This window comes from Lithobates pipiens, unplaced genomic scaffold (assembly GCF_037356315.1).
Source record: "Lithobates pipiens isolate NorthernLeopardFrog02 unplaced genomic scaffold, aLitPip1_a1.2 Scaffold_13, whole genome shotgun sequence".
Classification (NCBI taxonomy): domain Eukaryota; kingdom Metazoa; phylum Chordata; class Amphibia; order Anura; family Ranidae; genus Lithobates; species Lithobates pipiens.
The window spans coordinates 95,338,591-95,353,969 of record NW_027507718.1 but is presented as its reverse complement, the minus strand read 5'-3'; the positions used below and the strand labels follow the sequence as shown (position 1 = coordinate 95,353,969).

General features: G+C 47.5%; 1 protein-coding gene across 2 annotated transcripts in view; it reads right to left on the bottom strand.

The window, feature by feature from the left end:
* Window positions 1-11,017, bottom strand: part of SHB (SH2 domain containing adaptor protein B) — a 295,008-nt gene extending 283,991 nt beyond the window's left edge. Inside the window, exon 1 of one of the 2 annotated variants that reach the window (XM_077475281.1) lies at window positions 9,969-11,017. In XM_077475281.1, coding sequence (XP_077331407.1) covers window positions 9,969-10,574 — 606 coding nt within the window. In that variant the 5' untranslated portion in view covers window positions 10,575-11,017. The remainder of the gene's footprint in view (window positions 1-9,968) is intronic. The other variant, XM_077475280.1, reaches the window with a different exon arrangement.
* Between the last annotated feature and the right edge of the window lie 4,362 nt (window positions 11,018-15,379).

Genomic DNA, 15,379 nt, shown 5'->3' with positions numbered 1-15,379 from the left:
CGGACCGCAGAGTCCGTCGTCACCCGATCCGATGACGGATGGAAAAAGTCAATTTTTCCTCCGTCACACTTTTTCGGATCGGAGTGGGTCGGATGTCAGCGGACATGTCACCACTGACATCTGATGCTCCTAAAAAACTGACAAGTGGACCTGAACGGATCGGTCATGTGTAAGAGGCCTTACAGATGTTTCTGGAGTCATTTTATTATCAGTGAAAAGCTTAATCGGAAACCCATCCTAAAAAACAAAATGAACAGGAGAGTATTGGGTTTTTGGTTTGGGTTTAAAGATCTGCAATTATATTAAACTAAAAAATACGGATCTGTCTCCATTAAATTGGAACTAAACCCTCCAATACGTTTCATCCAAGGAAGCTGTCATCTTGGCCTCTGACCTGCAACTTCCATGATGCTGCCCATGTGATAAGTTATTTAATGGTTTGACAGTCAGGTTGACAGTACATGCAAATATGACAGTAATGCCCCATACACACAATCGGAAATTCTGCCAGCAAACGTCAGATGAGAGCGTTTGGTCGTAAATCCCGACCGTGTGTATGTTCTATCAGACTTTTGCTGGCGGAATTCCCACCAGCAAAAAGATAGAGAGCAGGTTCTCCATTTTTCGGTCGGAAAAAGTTCCTATCGGAAAATGCAACTGCATGCAATTCGGACGCGCAAAAAAAATAAAAAAAATAAAATAAAAACACGCATGCTCGGAAGCACTGAACTTAATTTTATTGGCTCGTCGTAGTGTTGTACGTCATCGCATTCTTGGTCGAAAGTTCCGAAAACTTGTGTGACCGTGTGTATGCAAGCCAAAAAACATCCAAGATTTTTCCAACGGAAATTCAGATTGTGTGTATGGAGCATTAGCATTCCCAGAATGCCAGAAGTGTAACTATTTTTTGAAACTGTTAAAGCGGAGTTCCACCCAGAAATTGAACTTCCACTGATCTAATTCCCCCCCCCCCCGATGCCACATTTGCCACCTTTCAGGGGGAAGGGTGGAGCAGATGCCTGTCAAATCCAGGTATCTGTTGCCACTCCCGGCCCCTCCTCCCCCCGCTGTCTTCTGGGACAGACACAGGTCCCAGAAGACAGCAGGGTCCATTCAACTTACTAATTGCACAGTAGGAAACAGGCTGTGAAGCCGCAAAAGGCTTTGCTTCCTCTTTTCCTTAGTAAGGATGTCGGCGCCTGCACCCAGAGCTGAGGGACGGGTTGGCTTCGGGTGAGGACATTGCGGGCTCCCTGCACAGACAAGTATCCTTATATTAAAAAATTCAGCAGCTGCAGTATTTGTAGCTGCTGACGTTCAATATTTTTTTTTTCCCCAGGAGGAACTCCGTTTTTTTTTTGGGATACTAGCATTATTGCTAATGAAATTTCAAAAAGACTATACAATGATCAAGATCGCTTGTAAAAAATATAAATTTCCTGGGTTATCTTTTATGCCTCCATTTGTGGCCGTTTCCATCCTGAATGTAGGCATGTGAAGCCCAATCGAGATCGCTTCCTGGAATAGCTTGGGAGAGGTGCATGCTAGGTAACCAGCATGCACCTCTTGATCTCGCGCATGCGCGATTCAACGGCAGCCATAGTACTGTACTGCCCACAGACTCCTGGGAAATGATGTGTCATCATATCCTAGGAGCATAGGTGAGGGAGGAAGTCTCAAGTAGCTCCGCAGATCAGGAAGTGGCAGATTACGAGGCCTACATAGCAACAGGGCGTTTAGGGCAAGTATAAAAAAAAAAAATCCAAATGTTTGTTATAGGTTAAAAGGAGTCTTAAAAAGTAAAAAAAAAAAAAAAAATATGTAAATTGATGGGTTTAGTTCTGCTGTAAGACAACTCACATCAGTTAGACATCTGCATGTGTGCATCAAGAATCAAGTGTCAAGTGTATGAAAGAAGGTTTTCATGTTCAACCAGATATCAACTGTCATTTCTCTAGCCAAAGCTACCCATATAGTTGTAGAGTTTTGTTATAACGGTCATAAGGGAAAAAAACGGTTTGCCAGAGAAATCAATCTTGCCATCTTTGAGTCAACTAATTTAGTTTGAAAGCCCTTAAAATTTCATCCAGACCTGCTACTTGAAAGGAATCCCAGATGTATTAAACTGATTTCTCTTGTGTCTAGAACATGTACATTATAACATATGTTGGGTTTTTTTTTTTTTCCCCAAATGAAAACCACATTCACAGTTAGAATTTAATTTGTTCAATAAATAATTTTGCATCCTACTGCTTCAAAATGTTGTCACTGTGGTCAAAAAATCCTCAACCCCATCAAGAATTTTTGATGGTTTGACAGTTGGGTTGAAAGCACAAGCAAGTGTGACAGTTAGTAATCCTGGCATGCCAGGAATGTAACTGTTTTTTGAAACTGTTAAATTGATGGGTTTAGTTCCGCTTTAAGCTGATGTTAGATGGGCGATTCTGCCAATAGAGACAAAAGGCAGGAGATTTCAGTAGATTGCCAGCGGCAGGGTCATCCATCTGACATCAGTCAAAAAAAAATAAAAAATGAGAGGCAGAATTGGACAGGTTGCTATGACCAACACATTCCCATTACAGAAGGCAATTAGAGATTTGATGTTTGTAGTAGGGATTATGAGGCTAATGCTAGTGGATCATACCCTAGAACTATAAATAAGGAATACAGAGAACAGAAAGGCTGTCATGATCAAAACTCAGTGACACCAGGCCATGTCCATAGTTCATACTACAATGAGTCCCCCCTGGGGTATAAAAGAAAACAAACAATGCAATAAAATGGGACTAATAGCTTTTCGAGTTGCCCTTAATTCCCCTGACTCTCTGCAGCGACTCTATTCCCACCTGTCACATTTGACAAATTGCTGAAACCTTTATTAATGGATCAGCCCATTGGTTGCTAATATTTTACCGTAACACAAGAACGACATACCGTCAGGCTTAAAAGCCATTCTTTATGTTACGACTTGATTCCAGCAGGCCTTCCATTCTTCCCAAAGGTTAATAGGGGTGAAATGCTATGTGCACCATTTGTTGCTGTAATAGCCATCAGCCACATAATGCTACAGTTACACCAAACTGGCAGTACCGCACTTCTCGAAGGGAAATAGCTAGGTGTAAATTCAGAAGGCCCCAAAGAGACCCAATAAAATTACTGTTTATGGAAAATTAGGAATGCAACAATAAAGATAATTCAGTAATAGTAACCAGCCTAGAGAAGTAGGCTATAATTGTTTGCATGGCCAAATACAAGGCAAAGCACCATAGACAGCTCAAATCTCAGCTGGTTCAGCAAGAACTGGCCAAGAGTCGAACCATGTATGGGCAGGCTGATTGTACCAAAGTCGATCTATATAACTTGAGTACAACCAAGCTGTCTTGGTTTTTCATGCAATCATTGCAAGCGGCTATAGCGATTTTCTTTCTGGTAACCCATAGCTGCAGGGTAAACAAAATAAAAAAAATAAAAAAATCTATGCACAAATGCACAAGCAATTCATTTAAATCATGGGTCTCCAAACTACGGCCCTCCAGTTGTTCAGGAACTACAATCCCCATCATGGCTAGTCACGTCTGTGAATGTCAGAGTTTTACAATGCCTCATGGGATGTGTAGTTCTGCAACAGCTGGAGGGCCGTAGTTTGGAGATCCCTGATTTAAAGCGGGAGTCCGCCGGGACTCCGCGTTTTTATTTTTTTTTAAAAGCCAGCAGCTACAAATACTGCAGCTGCTGACTTTTAAAATAGTGACACTTACCTGTCCAGCGCGCCCGCGATGTCGGCACCCGAAGCCGATCTGTAGATTGTTTCTCGGGTGCTGCCACCGCCATCTTGGGTATGGGAATCAGGAAATGGAGCCTTTCGGCTTCATTTCCCGGTTCCCTACTGCGCATGCGCGAGCCGCGCTGCGCAATAAGGACGGTCCCCGCTGCCTCTGGGATCTGTGTGTTTTCCCAGCAGGCAGCGGGGCACTTGCGGAAAGGGGCGGGACTTGCGGAAAGGGGCGTAATATACGCCCCTTTCCACAGAGAGCTATCCCGGAAGTGGGTGCAGATACCTGTACTGTACAGGTATCTGTACCCCCCTCCCCCCTGAAAGGTGCCAATTGTGGCGCTGGAGGGGGGGAGGGTTCCGATGAGCGGAAGGTCCACTTTAGGGTGGACCTCCGCTTTAAATAGGCTGTTGGACACACTAAAATCATACTAAGGATAATGAATGGCACAGGAGCGAACCTACTTGCATTATAAAATGTTTAAGATTTTGTGCAAATAACCACAGTGCACAAATGTGGGGTTGATTTAGTAAAAAAAACTGAAGAGTGTTAAATCTGGTGCAGCTCTTCACAGAAACCAATCAGCTTCCAGATTGTTTGTCAAAGCTCAAATTGAACAAGCTGGAGTTAGAAGCTGATTGGTTACCATGCACAGCGGCACCAGATATCCCCCTTTCTAGTTTTAGTAAATCAACCATATTGCTCCACAGCAGCTTAAAGTTAAAAACAACAAACTCATTTTTTTATTTGGACAACTCTTTAGATCAGCCTTTCTTAATCTCTTTAAAACGTAGAGGAACTTTTGAAAAAAAAAAAAAAAAAAAAAAAATTTGACTTTCAGGGAATCCCTGCCAATAATTACAGCTCACTGTTAAGCTGACCATACACTATACGAACAATCGACCGAAATTCAGCCCTTCGGCCAGTTAATTGGCACAAAATCGAAAATCATTGGGACGTTTTTGAGCCGAAAAAACAAAGGACAAATTTGGAAATGTTCTGCCGAACGAATGATAAATTGAAAGGTTAATGTACTTCCCATCCAAACTATTTGTACTAGGTATATGTAAAAAAAAAAAAAAAAAATGTATTCATTTATGTCCACTGAATGATTTATCAGTCATTATATAATGGCACCATTGTTTGCTCTCATGGCCGAATGTTCATTTTTTGAAAATGGGTTCGGGCAATTTTTCGTATAGTGTATGGCCAGCATTACAGTGGGGAGGTCATTGGAAATAATCACGCCTTACAGAAAGCGAAAAAGATCATCGGCTTCAGTAGTTACTTGTTGAAGAAGCAGAAGTTGTTATTTGCTCAAGGAACCCCCAAGCAACCTTTGTAAGATCTGTGCTTGAGAACCTTTGGTCCTAGAACAGCCTCTCTCAACCTTTTCAACACAGAGGAACCCTTGAAATAGTTCTCCGGTCTCGGGGGAACCCCTTCTAAAAATTAGAGATCTACAACCCATGATACACTAGTGTGATGGTCAGTGGGAAGAATGGTCCTTACACTTGTGGTCATTGGGAAGAATTACCTCCTTACAGATAGCTAAAAAGATCAATGGTGTCAGTGGGAACTTATCTGAGATGTGGAAATTGCCAATGCTGGAGAAACCCCTAGCAACCTTTGGAGGAACCCTGGTTGAGAATGACTGGTCTAGAGATTGAATAAAACACAACCCAACATTCAAGACTGAGGTCCATGGCATTGAACCCTTAACTTGGGTGCTCATGACTGCCATTAAACAGCCCTCTTGAATGGCTCTCCTTAAAATGATAAACAATGAATGTAAAATGCAAGCAGGAATGAGCTGCATTACGTAAAGAACGTAATGATTATTTTGGAAATATCCAAAAGGTCAGTTTGTGAAATGACTATGGTTTTCATGAGAAAATGACATGCAAAGTTGGGAACTAAAACTGCAAGTGACAGATGTACGGGAGCCAAAACCACCTGTTTGTACTCAGAAGACAAGGTCATGGTTCACTGCACAGTTGGACAAGAAAGATAAAAAGGGACCTTTAACCAGTTCTATGCTGGGAAACCAGGATATCCAACACAGTGTCAGAAGCAATGCCAGCAGCAAAGGTCACACTCATATAGCATTTCCTCTATTACACAACACTGCTCAGCTATCTCTATCCTAGTGTATATCCAATACAATAAAAAGGGATTTTACAGCACAGAGAAGAGGATGCAACACTGTAGGCATTGTCTGGACCAGCCTTTCCCAACCTTTTAACACCAAGAAACCCTTGGGGGGGGGGGGGGGGGGGCAGACAAAAAAAAAAAAAACACCTCTCATGTCTCAGGGAACCTCTGCTAATAATTGCTGTAGCTCACTGTACATTAGCGTGAACAGTAAGGCGGGATATAATAAATCATTCTTAATGCATTCAACACCTAGGACTGTGCTATACAGCCAAATAATTTTCAGTAATAATAATGATCTCATATGGATGTGTTAATAATAATAATAATAATACCCAGAATAGAAAATGAAAAAATTGTAGTGTTCCTCACTTTGGTGGTCAGTGGAGAAATGTCCCACTGCAATGATGGTTGTTGGAAAAGTGCCCCATTACACTGGTGATCCTTTGGAAATATACCCCTTACCCTGGTGGTCAGTGGAAAAGAATCCACTTAGATTTGTGGTCAATGAGAAAAAATAAAATAAAAAAAAAGCACTCTCATATTGGAAATCATTGGAAAAAGGGATTTTTCCCTGGTGGTCCACTGAAGGATTCCATTACACTGATCATTGGATATATGCCCCTTACATTGATGGTCAATGGAGAAGGACCCCCTTAGGTTTGAGGTCAGTGGAAGAAAAACCATGTCACACCGGGTCATTCGTTGGGAAATAAGCATTTTTATTGGTCGTTCCTTTAAGAAGGATCCCATTACACTGGCGATTATTTGGAAATATGCCCCTTACATTGTTGTTCAGTAGGAGAAAAACACCCTCACATTGGTGGTCATTAGGAAATAGGCTTCTTCACTGGTTGTCAGTTGAAGATTCCCATTAATTTGGCACTCATTGGGAAATATGCCCCTTACATTTGTGGTTAGAAAGCAAAAAACACCCTTCACATTGGTAGTCATTGGGAAATGAGCCCTCCACTAGTGTTCATTTGAAGAAGGGTCGCTTTACTTTGGTGGTCATTAGAAAAAGGACTTAACAAGTCATAAGTTGTAGAAAGTTACCATTAACTGTTGGTCATTGGAAAATATGCCACTAAATCTGTGGTCAGTAGGAGGGAAAAAAAAACTCACATTAGTGGTTATTGGGAAATATGCCCCTTACATTAGTGGTCGGAAGGAGAAAAACTCCATACACATAGGTGGTCATTGGGAAAAGGAACTCTTTACTAGTTGTCAGTTGAAAAGGGGTCTCTTTAAAAATTGGTGGCTATTGGGAACTATAACCCTTACGTTGGTGTTATGTAATAGGAAAAACTCCCTTGCATGGATAGTCATTAGGAAAAGGGCTTGTTTACTGATGGTCAGTTGAACAAGGGTGTCATTAAACTGGCAGTCATTGGGAAATCTGTACCTTACATTTGTGGTCAGACGGGGGGGGGAGGAGGGGACTAATATTGGTGGTTATTGGGAAAAGGGATGCTTCGATAGCGATCATTTAAAGAATGGTTTATTTATATTGCTGGTCATTGTGGTTATATGTTCCTTACATTTGTTATCAGAAGAAGAAAAAAAACCTACTGGGCAAAAGGGGCCTTCACAAATGGTCAGCTGAAGAAAGGTGTCTTCACATAGCTGGTCATTAAGAAATATAGTTCAAGGAACCTCTGGACGAACCCTGCGGGCGAGTAAGGCTGCCCTGGAGGAAACCTAGGGGCAAGGCAGCCCTGGAGGAAACCTAGAGGCAAGGCTGCCCTGGAGGAAACCTAGGGGCAAGGCTGCCCTGGAGGAAACCTAGGGGCAAGGCTGCCCTGGAGGAAACCTAGGGGCAAGGCTGCCCTGGAGGAAACCTAGGGGCAAGGCTGCCCTGGAGGAAACCTAGGGGCAAGGCTGCCCTGGAGGAAACCTAGGGGCAAGGCTGCCCTGGAGGAAACCTAGGGGCAAGGCTGCCCTGGAGGAAACCTAGGGGCAAGGCTGCCCTGGAGGAAACCTAGGGGCAAGGCTGCCGTGGAGGAAACCTAGGGGCAAGGCTGCCCTGGAGGAAACCTAGGGGCAAGGCTGCCCTGGAGGAAACCTAGGGGCAAGGCTGCCGTGGAGGAAACCTAGGGGCAAGGCTGCCGTGGAGGAAACCTAGAGGCAAGGCTGCCCTGGAGGAAACCTAGGGGCAAGGCTGCCCTGGAGGAAACCTAGGGGCAAGGCTGCCGTGGAGGAAACCTAGAGGTAAGGCTGCCGTGGAGGAAACCTAGAGGTAAGGCTGCCGTGGAGGAAACCTAGAGGTAAGGCTGCCGTGGAGGAAACCTAGAGGTAAGGCTGCCGTGGAGGAAACCTAGAGGCAAGGCTGCCGTGGAGGAAACCTAGAGGCAAGGCTGCCGTGGAGGAAACCTAGAGGTAAGGCTGCTCTGGAGGAAACCTAGAGGTAAGGCTGCCCTGGAGGAAACCTAGAGGTAAGGCTGCCCTGGAGGAAACCTAGAGGTAAGGCTGCCCTGGAGGAAACCTAGAGGTAAGGCTGCCGTGGAGGAAACCTAGAGGTAAGGCTGCCCTGGAGGAAACCTAGAGGTAAGGCTGCCGTGGAGGAAACCTAGAGGTAAGGCTGCCCTGGAGGAAACCTAGAGGTAAGGCTGCCCTGGAGGAAACCTAGAGGTAAGGCTGCCGTGGAGGAAACCTAGAGGTAAGGCTGCCGTGGAGGAAACCTAGAGGTAAGGCTGCCCTGGAGGAAACCTAGAGGTAAGGCTGCCCTGGAGGAAACCTAGAGGTAAGGCTGCCGTGGAGGAAACCTAGAGGTAAGGCTGCTCTGGAGGAAACCTAGAGGTAAGGCTGCCCTGGAGGAAACCTAGAGGTAAGGCTGCCCTGGAGGAAACCTAGAGGTAAGGCTGCCCTGGAGGAAACCTAGAGGTAAGGCTGCCCTGGAGGAAACCTAGAGGTAAGGCTGCCGTGGAGGAAACCTAGAGGTAAGGCTGCCCTGGAGGAAACCTAGAGGTAAGGCTGCCGTGGAGGAAACCTAGAGGTAAGGCTGCTCTGGAGGAAACCTAGAGGTAAGGCTGCCGTGGAGGAAACCTAGAGGTAAGGCTGCCCTGGAGGAAACCTAGAGGTAAGGCTGCCCTGGAGGAAACCTAGAGGTAAGGCTGCCCTGGAGGAAACCTAGAGGTAAGGCTGCCCTGGAGGAAACCTAGAGGTAAGGCTGCCGTGGAGGAAACCTAGAGGTAAGGCTGCCCTGGAGGAAACCTAGAGGTAAGGCTGCCGTGGAGGAAACCTAGAGGTAAGGCTGCTCTGGAGGAAACCTAGAGGTAAGGCTGCCGTGGAGGAAACCTAGAGGTAAGGCTGCCGTGGAGGAAACCTAGAGGTAAGGCTGCCCTGGAGGAAACCTAGAGGTAAGGCTGCCGTGGAGGAAACCTAGAGGTAAGGCTGCTCTGGAGGAAACCTAGAGGTAAGGCTGCCCTGGAGGAAACCTAGAGGTAAGGCTGCCCTGGAGGAAACCTAGAGGTAAGGCTGCCGTGGAGGAAACCTAGAGGTAAGGCTGCCCTGGAGGAAACCTAGAGGTAAGGCTGCCGTGGAGGAAACCTAGAGGTAAGGCTGCTCTGGAGGAAACCTAGAGGTAAGGCTGCCGTGGAGGAAACCTAGAGGTAAGGCTGCCGTGGAGGAAACCTAGAGGTAAGGCTGCCCTGGAGGAAACCTAGAGGTAAGGCTGCCGTGGAGGAAACCTAGAGGTAAGGCTGCTCTGGAGGAAACCTAGAGGTAAGGCTGCCCTGGAGGAAACCTAGAGGTAAGGCTGCCCTGGAGGAAACCTAGAGGTAAGGCTGCTCTGGAGGAAACCTATGGTTGATAAATGCTGGTGTGGTTAATGATTTATCCATAACAACCTAAGCAATGCTGGACTAGCATATCCCAAAGGATGAATGAGCGTGTGAATGACATAAGGTAGAAGCAGAGCCTTGCAATGGTTACAATGAGAGGATTACAGGCCCAGTGGAGGTGGTGTGATCGGGTTGTGTGCCCTCCATGTGCCAGCTGCAGGCAGACATGGGAAGGGAAGGCGGCGATCCATGGCCTTACCTTATCCTTCTTGTCCTTGGTGTTCTCGTCGTTCTTGCTCATCCCTGTGCTGACCAGAGCCGGGCTCCAGGTGATCGCCGTGCCCCCCGAGTGTGCGGTGCCGCCCCCGCTGTCAGCCCAGCCGCAGCTGTCAATCTTGATGAGCCGGTGTTTGGGGGAGACCACGAAGCCCCCGGGGGGCGCTTGCTTGGCACCAGGCGGCCTCCTCTCGCTGTTGCTCCGGTAGAGGTGCGGGGAGGAGGATGATGAGGACGATGACGAGGTGGTATTGGTGCTGGATCCAGGGTAGGGCTCCTGGAAGAGAGTATTACTGGCCCTCCGCCCCTCCACCTGCTGCTCCTCGCTGCACATGGCCCGCAGTTTGCGGAGAGAAGAGCCGGGGCCACTGTAGGGATCCTCGAAGTCCCTCTCCTTCTGAGCCCGGTAGGCTTTGATGAGATCGCTCTCCTCCCGGCAGTGCCCGGGCAGGGGGGACGTGTGATGGTGGAAGGAGCGATCGGGACCCCCGTTCCTCTTGTAGTCCGGTCTGGGGGGTTGCGGGGGGCTCTTGGTCTTGTTGTTGTTGTTGTTCCCCAGGCTGAAGTATTTGTTCAACCATTTGGCCATGATCGGATAGGGCGAGATGCCGATGTGTGAGAGTGAGTGTCAGCTCCTGGGGTACGAGATCACATGGAACAGCACCAAGTTCTACACGACTAACTTCACAGCGATCAGCGCTGCTCCTAACAAGGGGGCAGATTAGTGGGCATCCTCCAGGGACACCGACACCCCATGGACAGTCCTGGGAGGCATCGATTTAAAGGTCCCAGCACCTTCCTTTCTCCCATTCACTCTGACAGGGAGGTGCCAGCACTGACACTTGTTGGCTGCTCAGATCCCGGCGGGTGTCCTCTGTGTACAGTATAGAAGGTGGGTAAAGGCAGCGATCACACTCTGCCAGCACGCCTCGTACTTTGCCCACACTATGACAGCTCTCAGCCTCTGTGTTGTGAGACTCTACACACCGATCACCTCTTGCTCAGATTATGGGAGGAGCCGAGTGACACTTATCCGCCCCTTCCCCGTCTGGCTCCTCCCACCTCCCTCCTACTCCTATACAAAGCTGATGGTCGCTTCGACTCCTCCCATCTCCCGCCTTCTCCTATACAAGAATGAGAGTCGCTCCTCCTATGAAAGTTTGATAGCCGCTCCGACTCCTCCCATCTCCCTTCTCCGATACAAGGCTGATGTTCGTCCCGACTCTTCCCATCTCCCTCCTCCTATACAAGTCTGATAGCCGTCTGACTCCTCCCATCTCCCTCCTCCTCCTATACAAGGCTGATGGTCGCTCCGACTCCTCCCACCTCCCCTCCTCCTATACAAGTCTGATAGTTGCTCCGACTCCTCCCACCTCCCCATACAAGGCAGATGGTCTTTTCGACACCTCCCATCTCCCTCCTCCTATACAAGTCTAATAGTCGCCGACTCCTCCCACCGCCCCATACAAGGCAGATAGTCGCTCCGACTCCTCCCACCTCCCTCCCCCTATACAAGGTTGATGGTCGCTTTGGGACTCACTCTTTCGGACCGTGCACATGCTGCTTGGTTACCTCCTGCCACTGGAGCTCACATGCTGCTTGGTTACCTCCTGCCACTGGAGCTCACCACCCAATCAGCCTGTAGCTTCCGCACGTTCACTGAATATTTGAAAACGAACGCTAGAAGCTGATTGGTAACCATTGTTAGGCAGCACACGAGCATTCCCTTCTAGGGCTGGTTGCTTGCCAAGTACACTTGTACTGTCACAGGAAGATGGGCGCTATAATAAGATAATGTAGGCAGCAAAAGTAAGCGGACATCTGTGATTGTCATGTTGGTGTGATCTGACCATTGCAGGAACTTATAAAATGGGACATGCTGAAAAGAAAAACCACATGACTGTCAATCACTCTCTGTATAGGAATGTCTATACTCGCAGTGCCCCTACTGGGGTTATGACTGAACTGCATTAAGTGACTGCTTTCAGTAGACTGAAATAAACCATATTACCAGAAGTATTGGGACGCCTGCCTTTACAAGCACATCAACTGGCATCATTGGCATCCCAGTCTTAGTCCGCAGGGTTCAATATTGAGTTGGCCCACCCTTTGCAGCTATCACAGCTTCAGCTCTTCTGGGAAGGCTGTCCCCAAGGTTTAGGAGTGTGTCTATGGGAATGTTTGATCATTCTTCCAGAAGGTCAGGCACTGATGTTGGACGAGAAGGCCTGGCTCGCAGTCTCCTCTCTAATTCATCCCAAAGGTGTTCTGTCGGGTTGAGGTCAGGACACTGTGCAGGTCAGTCAAGTCCCTCCACCCCAAACTCGCTCATCCATGTCTTTATGGACCTTGCCAATATGCCTGCCCATGCCATTCTGCCAACGTACATCGGCGTGCGCTGGTGGGGAACCGGTTAGGCGCAAGCATACCAAGACATTTTGGACAATTTCATGCTCCCAACTTTGTGTGAACAGTTTGGGGAGGGCCTCTTCCTAGTCCAACATGACTGTACTCCAGGGCACAAAGCAAGATCTATAAAGACATGGATGAGCAAGTTTGGGATGGAGGAACTTGATTGTCCTGCACAGATTCCTGACCTCAACCCAATAGAGCACCTTTGGGGTGAATTAAAGCCGTAAGCTCACCTGCTGGTTGCTGCCTGGTTTACCAGCACCTATCAATGCTGACCACTAAAAACCGACCTATCTGACCCACACTGACCATTAATCTGACCTACCAGACCCACCTAAACATTACACTGACCTACCTGAACATTACACTGACCTACTTGACACACACTGACCATTACACTGACCCACTCTGATCATACACTGACTTACCTGACACACACTGATCCACACTTATCATTACACTGACCTACCTGAAACACACTGACCTACCTGACCATTACATTGACCTACCTGACCCACACTGGCCTACCTGACACACACTGACCATTACACGGACCTACCTGATGCACACTTACCATTACACTGTCCCACACTGACCTAGCTGACAACATACACTGACCATTACACTGACCCAGACCCACACTGACCTACCTAAAGCCTCATACACATGATCAGACTTTGTACAAACTTTTCCTTTGGATTTTTGTACAAAGAGCGTCGGCCGAGAATTTGTGTTGCATACACACGGCAGGACTTTTTCAGCCAACTTTCACCAAATCACATGGTTTTTCTGCTCTTTACCGCCACCTTTGGTCAACTTCTGTATTGTCTGATCTTTTGCACTGGTTCTGAGCATGCGTGTTTGTACTTTGTACAACAGTCTGATTGTTTTCTGTACACACGATCAGACTTTGCTCCATCGGACTTTTGTTGCCAGAAAGTTTGTCCGTTTGCACAGCCAACAAAAGTCAGATGAAAACCAAAAAAGTTTGCCGATGCAGCGTACACACGGTCGGATGTTGCTCCAAAACAGCTAATTTGCATGTTTGTTGTGAAAAAGTCAGATCGTGTTTATGGGCCACTACACACACAGACATGCACTGAACTACCTGACCATTACACATGACATCAGACTTCAGGTGCCCGTGACCTCCGGCTCCTCCTGCAGCTCAGCTATAGTGTGCCGTGCCGGCGTGCCCATCCCAGGAGACTGTCAGAAACCATGAATCAGACTGAGACAGAAGTGCAGTTAAATCACACTTGTTTAATAATAGTAAAAAAGGTAAACAGAGTAAAAATAGTCAAAACATAGCCAGAGTCCAGGAATTGAAATGGATAGTCAGACAAGCCAAAACGTCAGGGAGCCAGAGAACAGCGTAGTAGAACAGCAAGCAGGATCTGAAGCCAGAAGGAATGTCAGCCAAGCAAGTCTTTACCAGGCACACAGGTGAGCGTCTCTAGAGATGTGACCAAGGTGAAGGCAGAGATCACCTGGACTGGACTGCTTAAGCATGCAGGACTAACGAGCAGGATCATCAACAGGTGAGTCACTGTGGAAAGATAGGAGCTGGCAATTAGCCGACAGCGGAGCAGCCAGCTCAGAGAAGGAAGGGCTGTGCCCAGCCCTGACATGGCCAGAGATAGGAGAGGACAAGAGAGGAGAGCCTCCCGCCCGAGCGCCAAGTAGGGATCTTCTCATCTTCACAGTGACGCTGTGGCCGCATTGTAATTCTCGCCTTCTGGAGCCTGCAGCACCTATGATGGATGTCACACATCCCACGGTCCCGGCATTGGACCAGTGGGAAGTCCATCATAGGCGCTGCAGGCTCCAGAGGGCAAAACCCGCTATGTCACTTGGCTGTGCTCCGAATCAGATTGGTCCCAGCTCAGGCTCAGGGGCTAATAATAGATTTGTGAATGCCCGAGACCTGGGGCTTTTTGGGGGCCCACTCAGGGCTCCAGCCCCCCCTTCCGACGCCACTGCTGGTATGGCTCCATGACATCAATCAACAGTGTACCTCAGCCTGCTGTGTGCTGAAAACGGGTCACAGGAGTGCAGAATGAACTGCATTCCTGTGATCCATATTAAAAGTACAGCCAAATCAGCTTTGGCTGTACTTCTCTTTTAGGCTGGGTTCTCACCATCCCAGCAGGGGTCCGGTGTGTCTGAATTTTTGAATGAATTCGGACCTGAAACTGACCAAAAGATGCACAGGACTCCTTTGCAAATTCGCATTAGAGCCACAGCAGAGATATGTGAACCTGCTCCATAGAGAGCCAGTCAAAATCCCCTGCTATTGCGAATTGGATGCGAGGGAACCCACATCCAATTCGCAATGGTGGGAACCCAGCCTCACAGTAAAAAAGATCTGCATACAGCACCCATGAGCCTCCCCCCCCCCCCCCCTTATACCTACCTGAGCCCATAGCTCCCAAGTGCCCCTGATTTCGAGGGACTGTCCCTGATTCGGGAAAAAGTCCCTCTGTCCCCTTTTCCTTCTCATTTGTCCCTCATTTTGGTCTGATCTATATAGTTGTATATAAAATGCACTTTTTATCTTTCAAAAAGTGTTTCCCAGTTCTAAACCTTTCATCCAATTTCTAAATTGCTGCATTTGTACATTTCAAAAGCCAATATAAAGGAATAGTAGTGGTAAAAATAATCACTTGTGGGTATAACTAATCCATTTTTTTGGTATAATGCTCCTTTAAGGGTGCGTGGCAAGGGGTGTGTCCTAAGCCTACATACTATTACTAATAGGTGTCCCTCATTCCCATCTCATATAGTTGGACGGTATCGTTTGACCTCGGTAACGATAAAAAAAGGCTGACACCAAGCTCTAGCCAATGTCTGTTGAGCTGCTAGGAAGACAAACCCCACCAGCTTCCCCTGGTCTTTAGTCAAGGTCAGGACATCCCCCTGCTTATTGGCACAATCACAACCACAATCACAACCAGTGAGGAGGGAGTTGGGGGGAGGGGC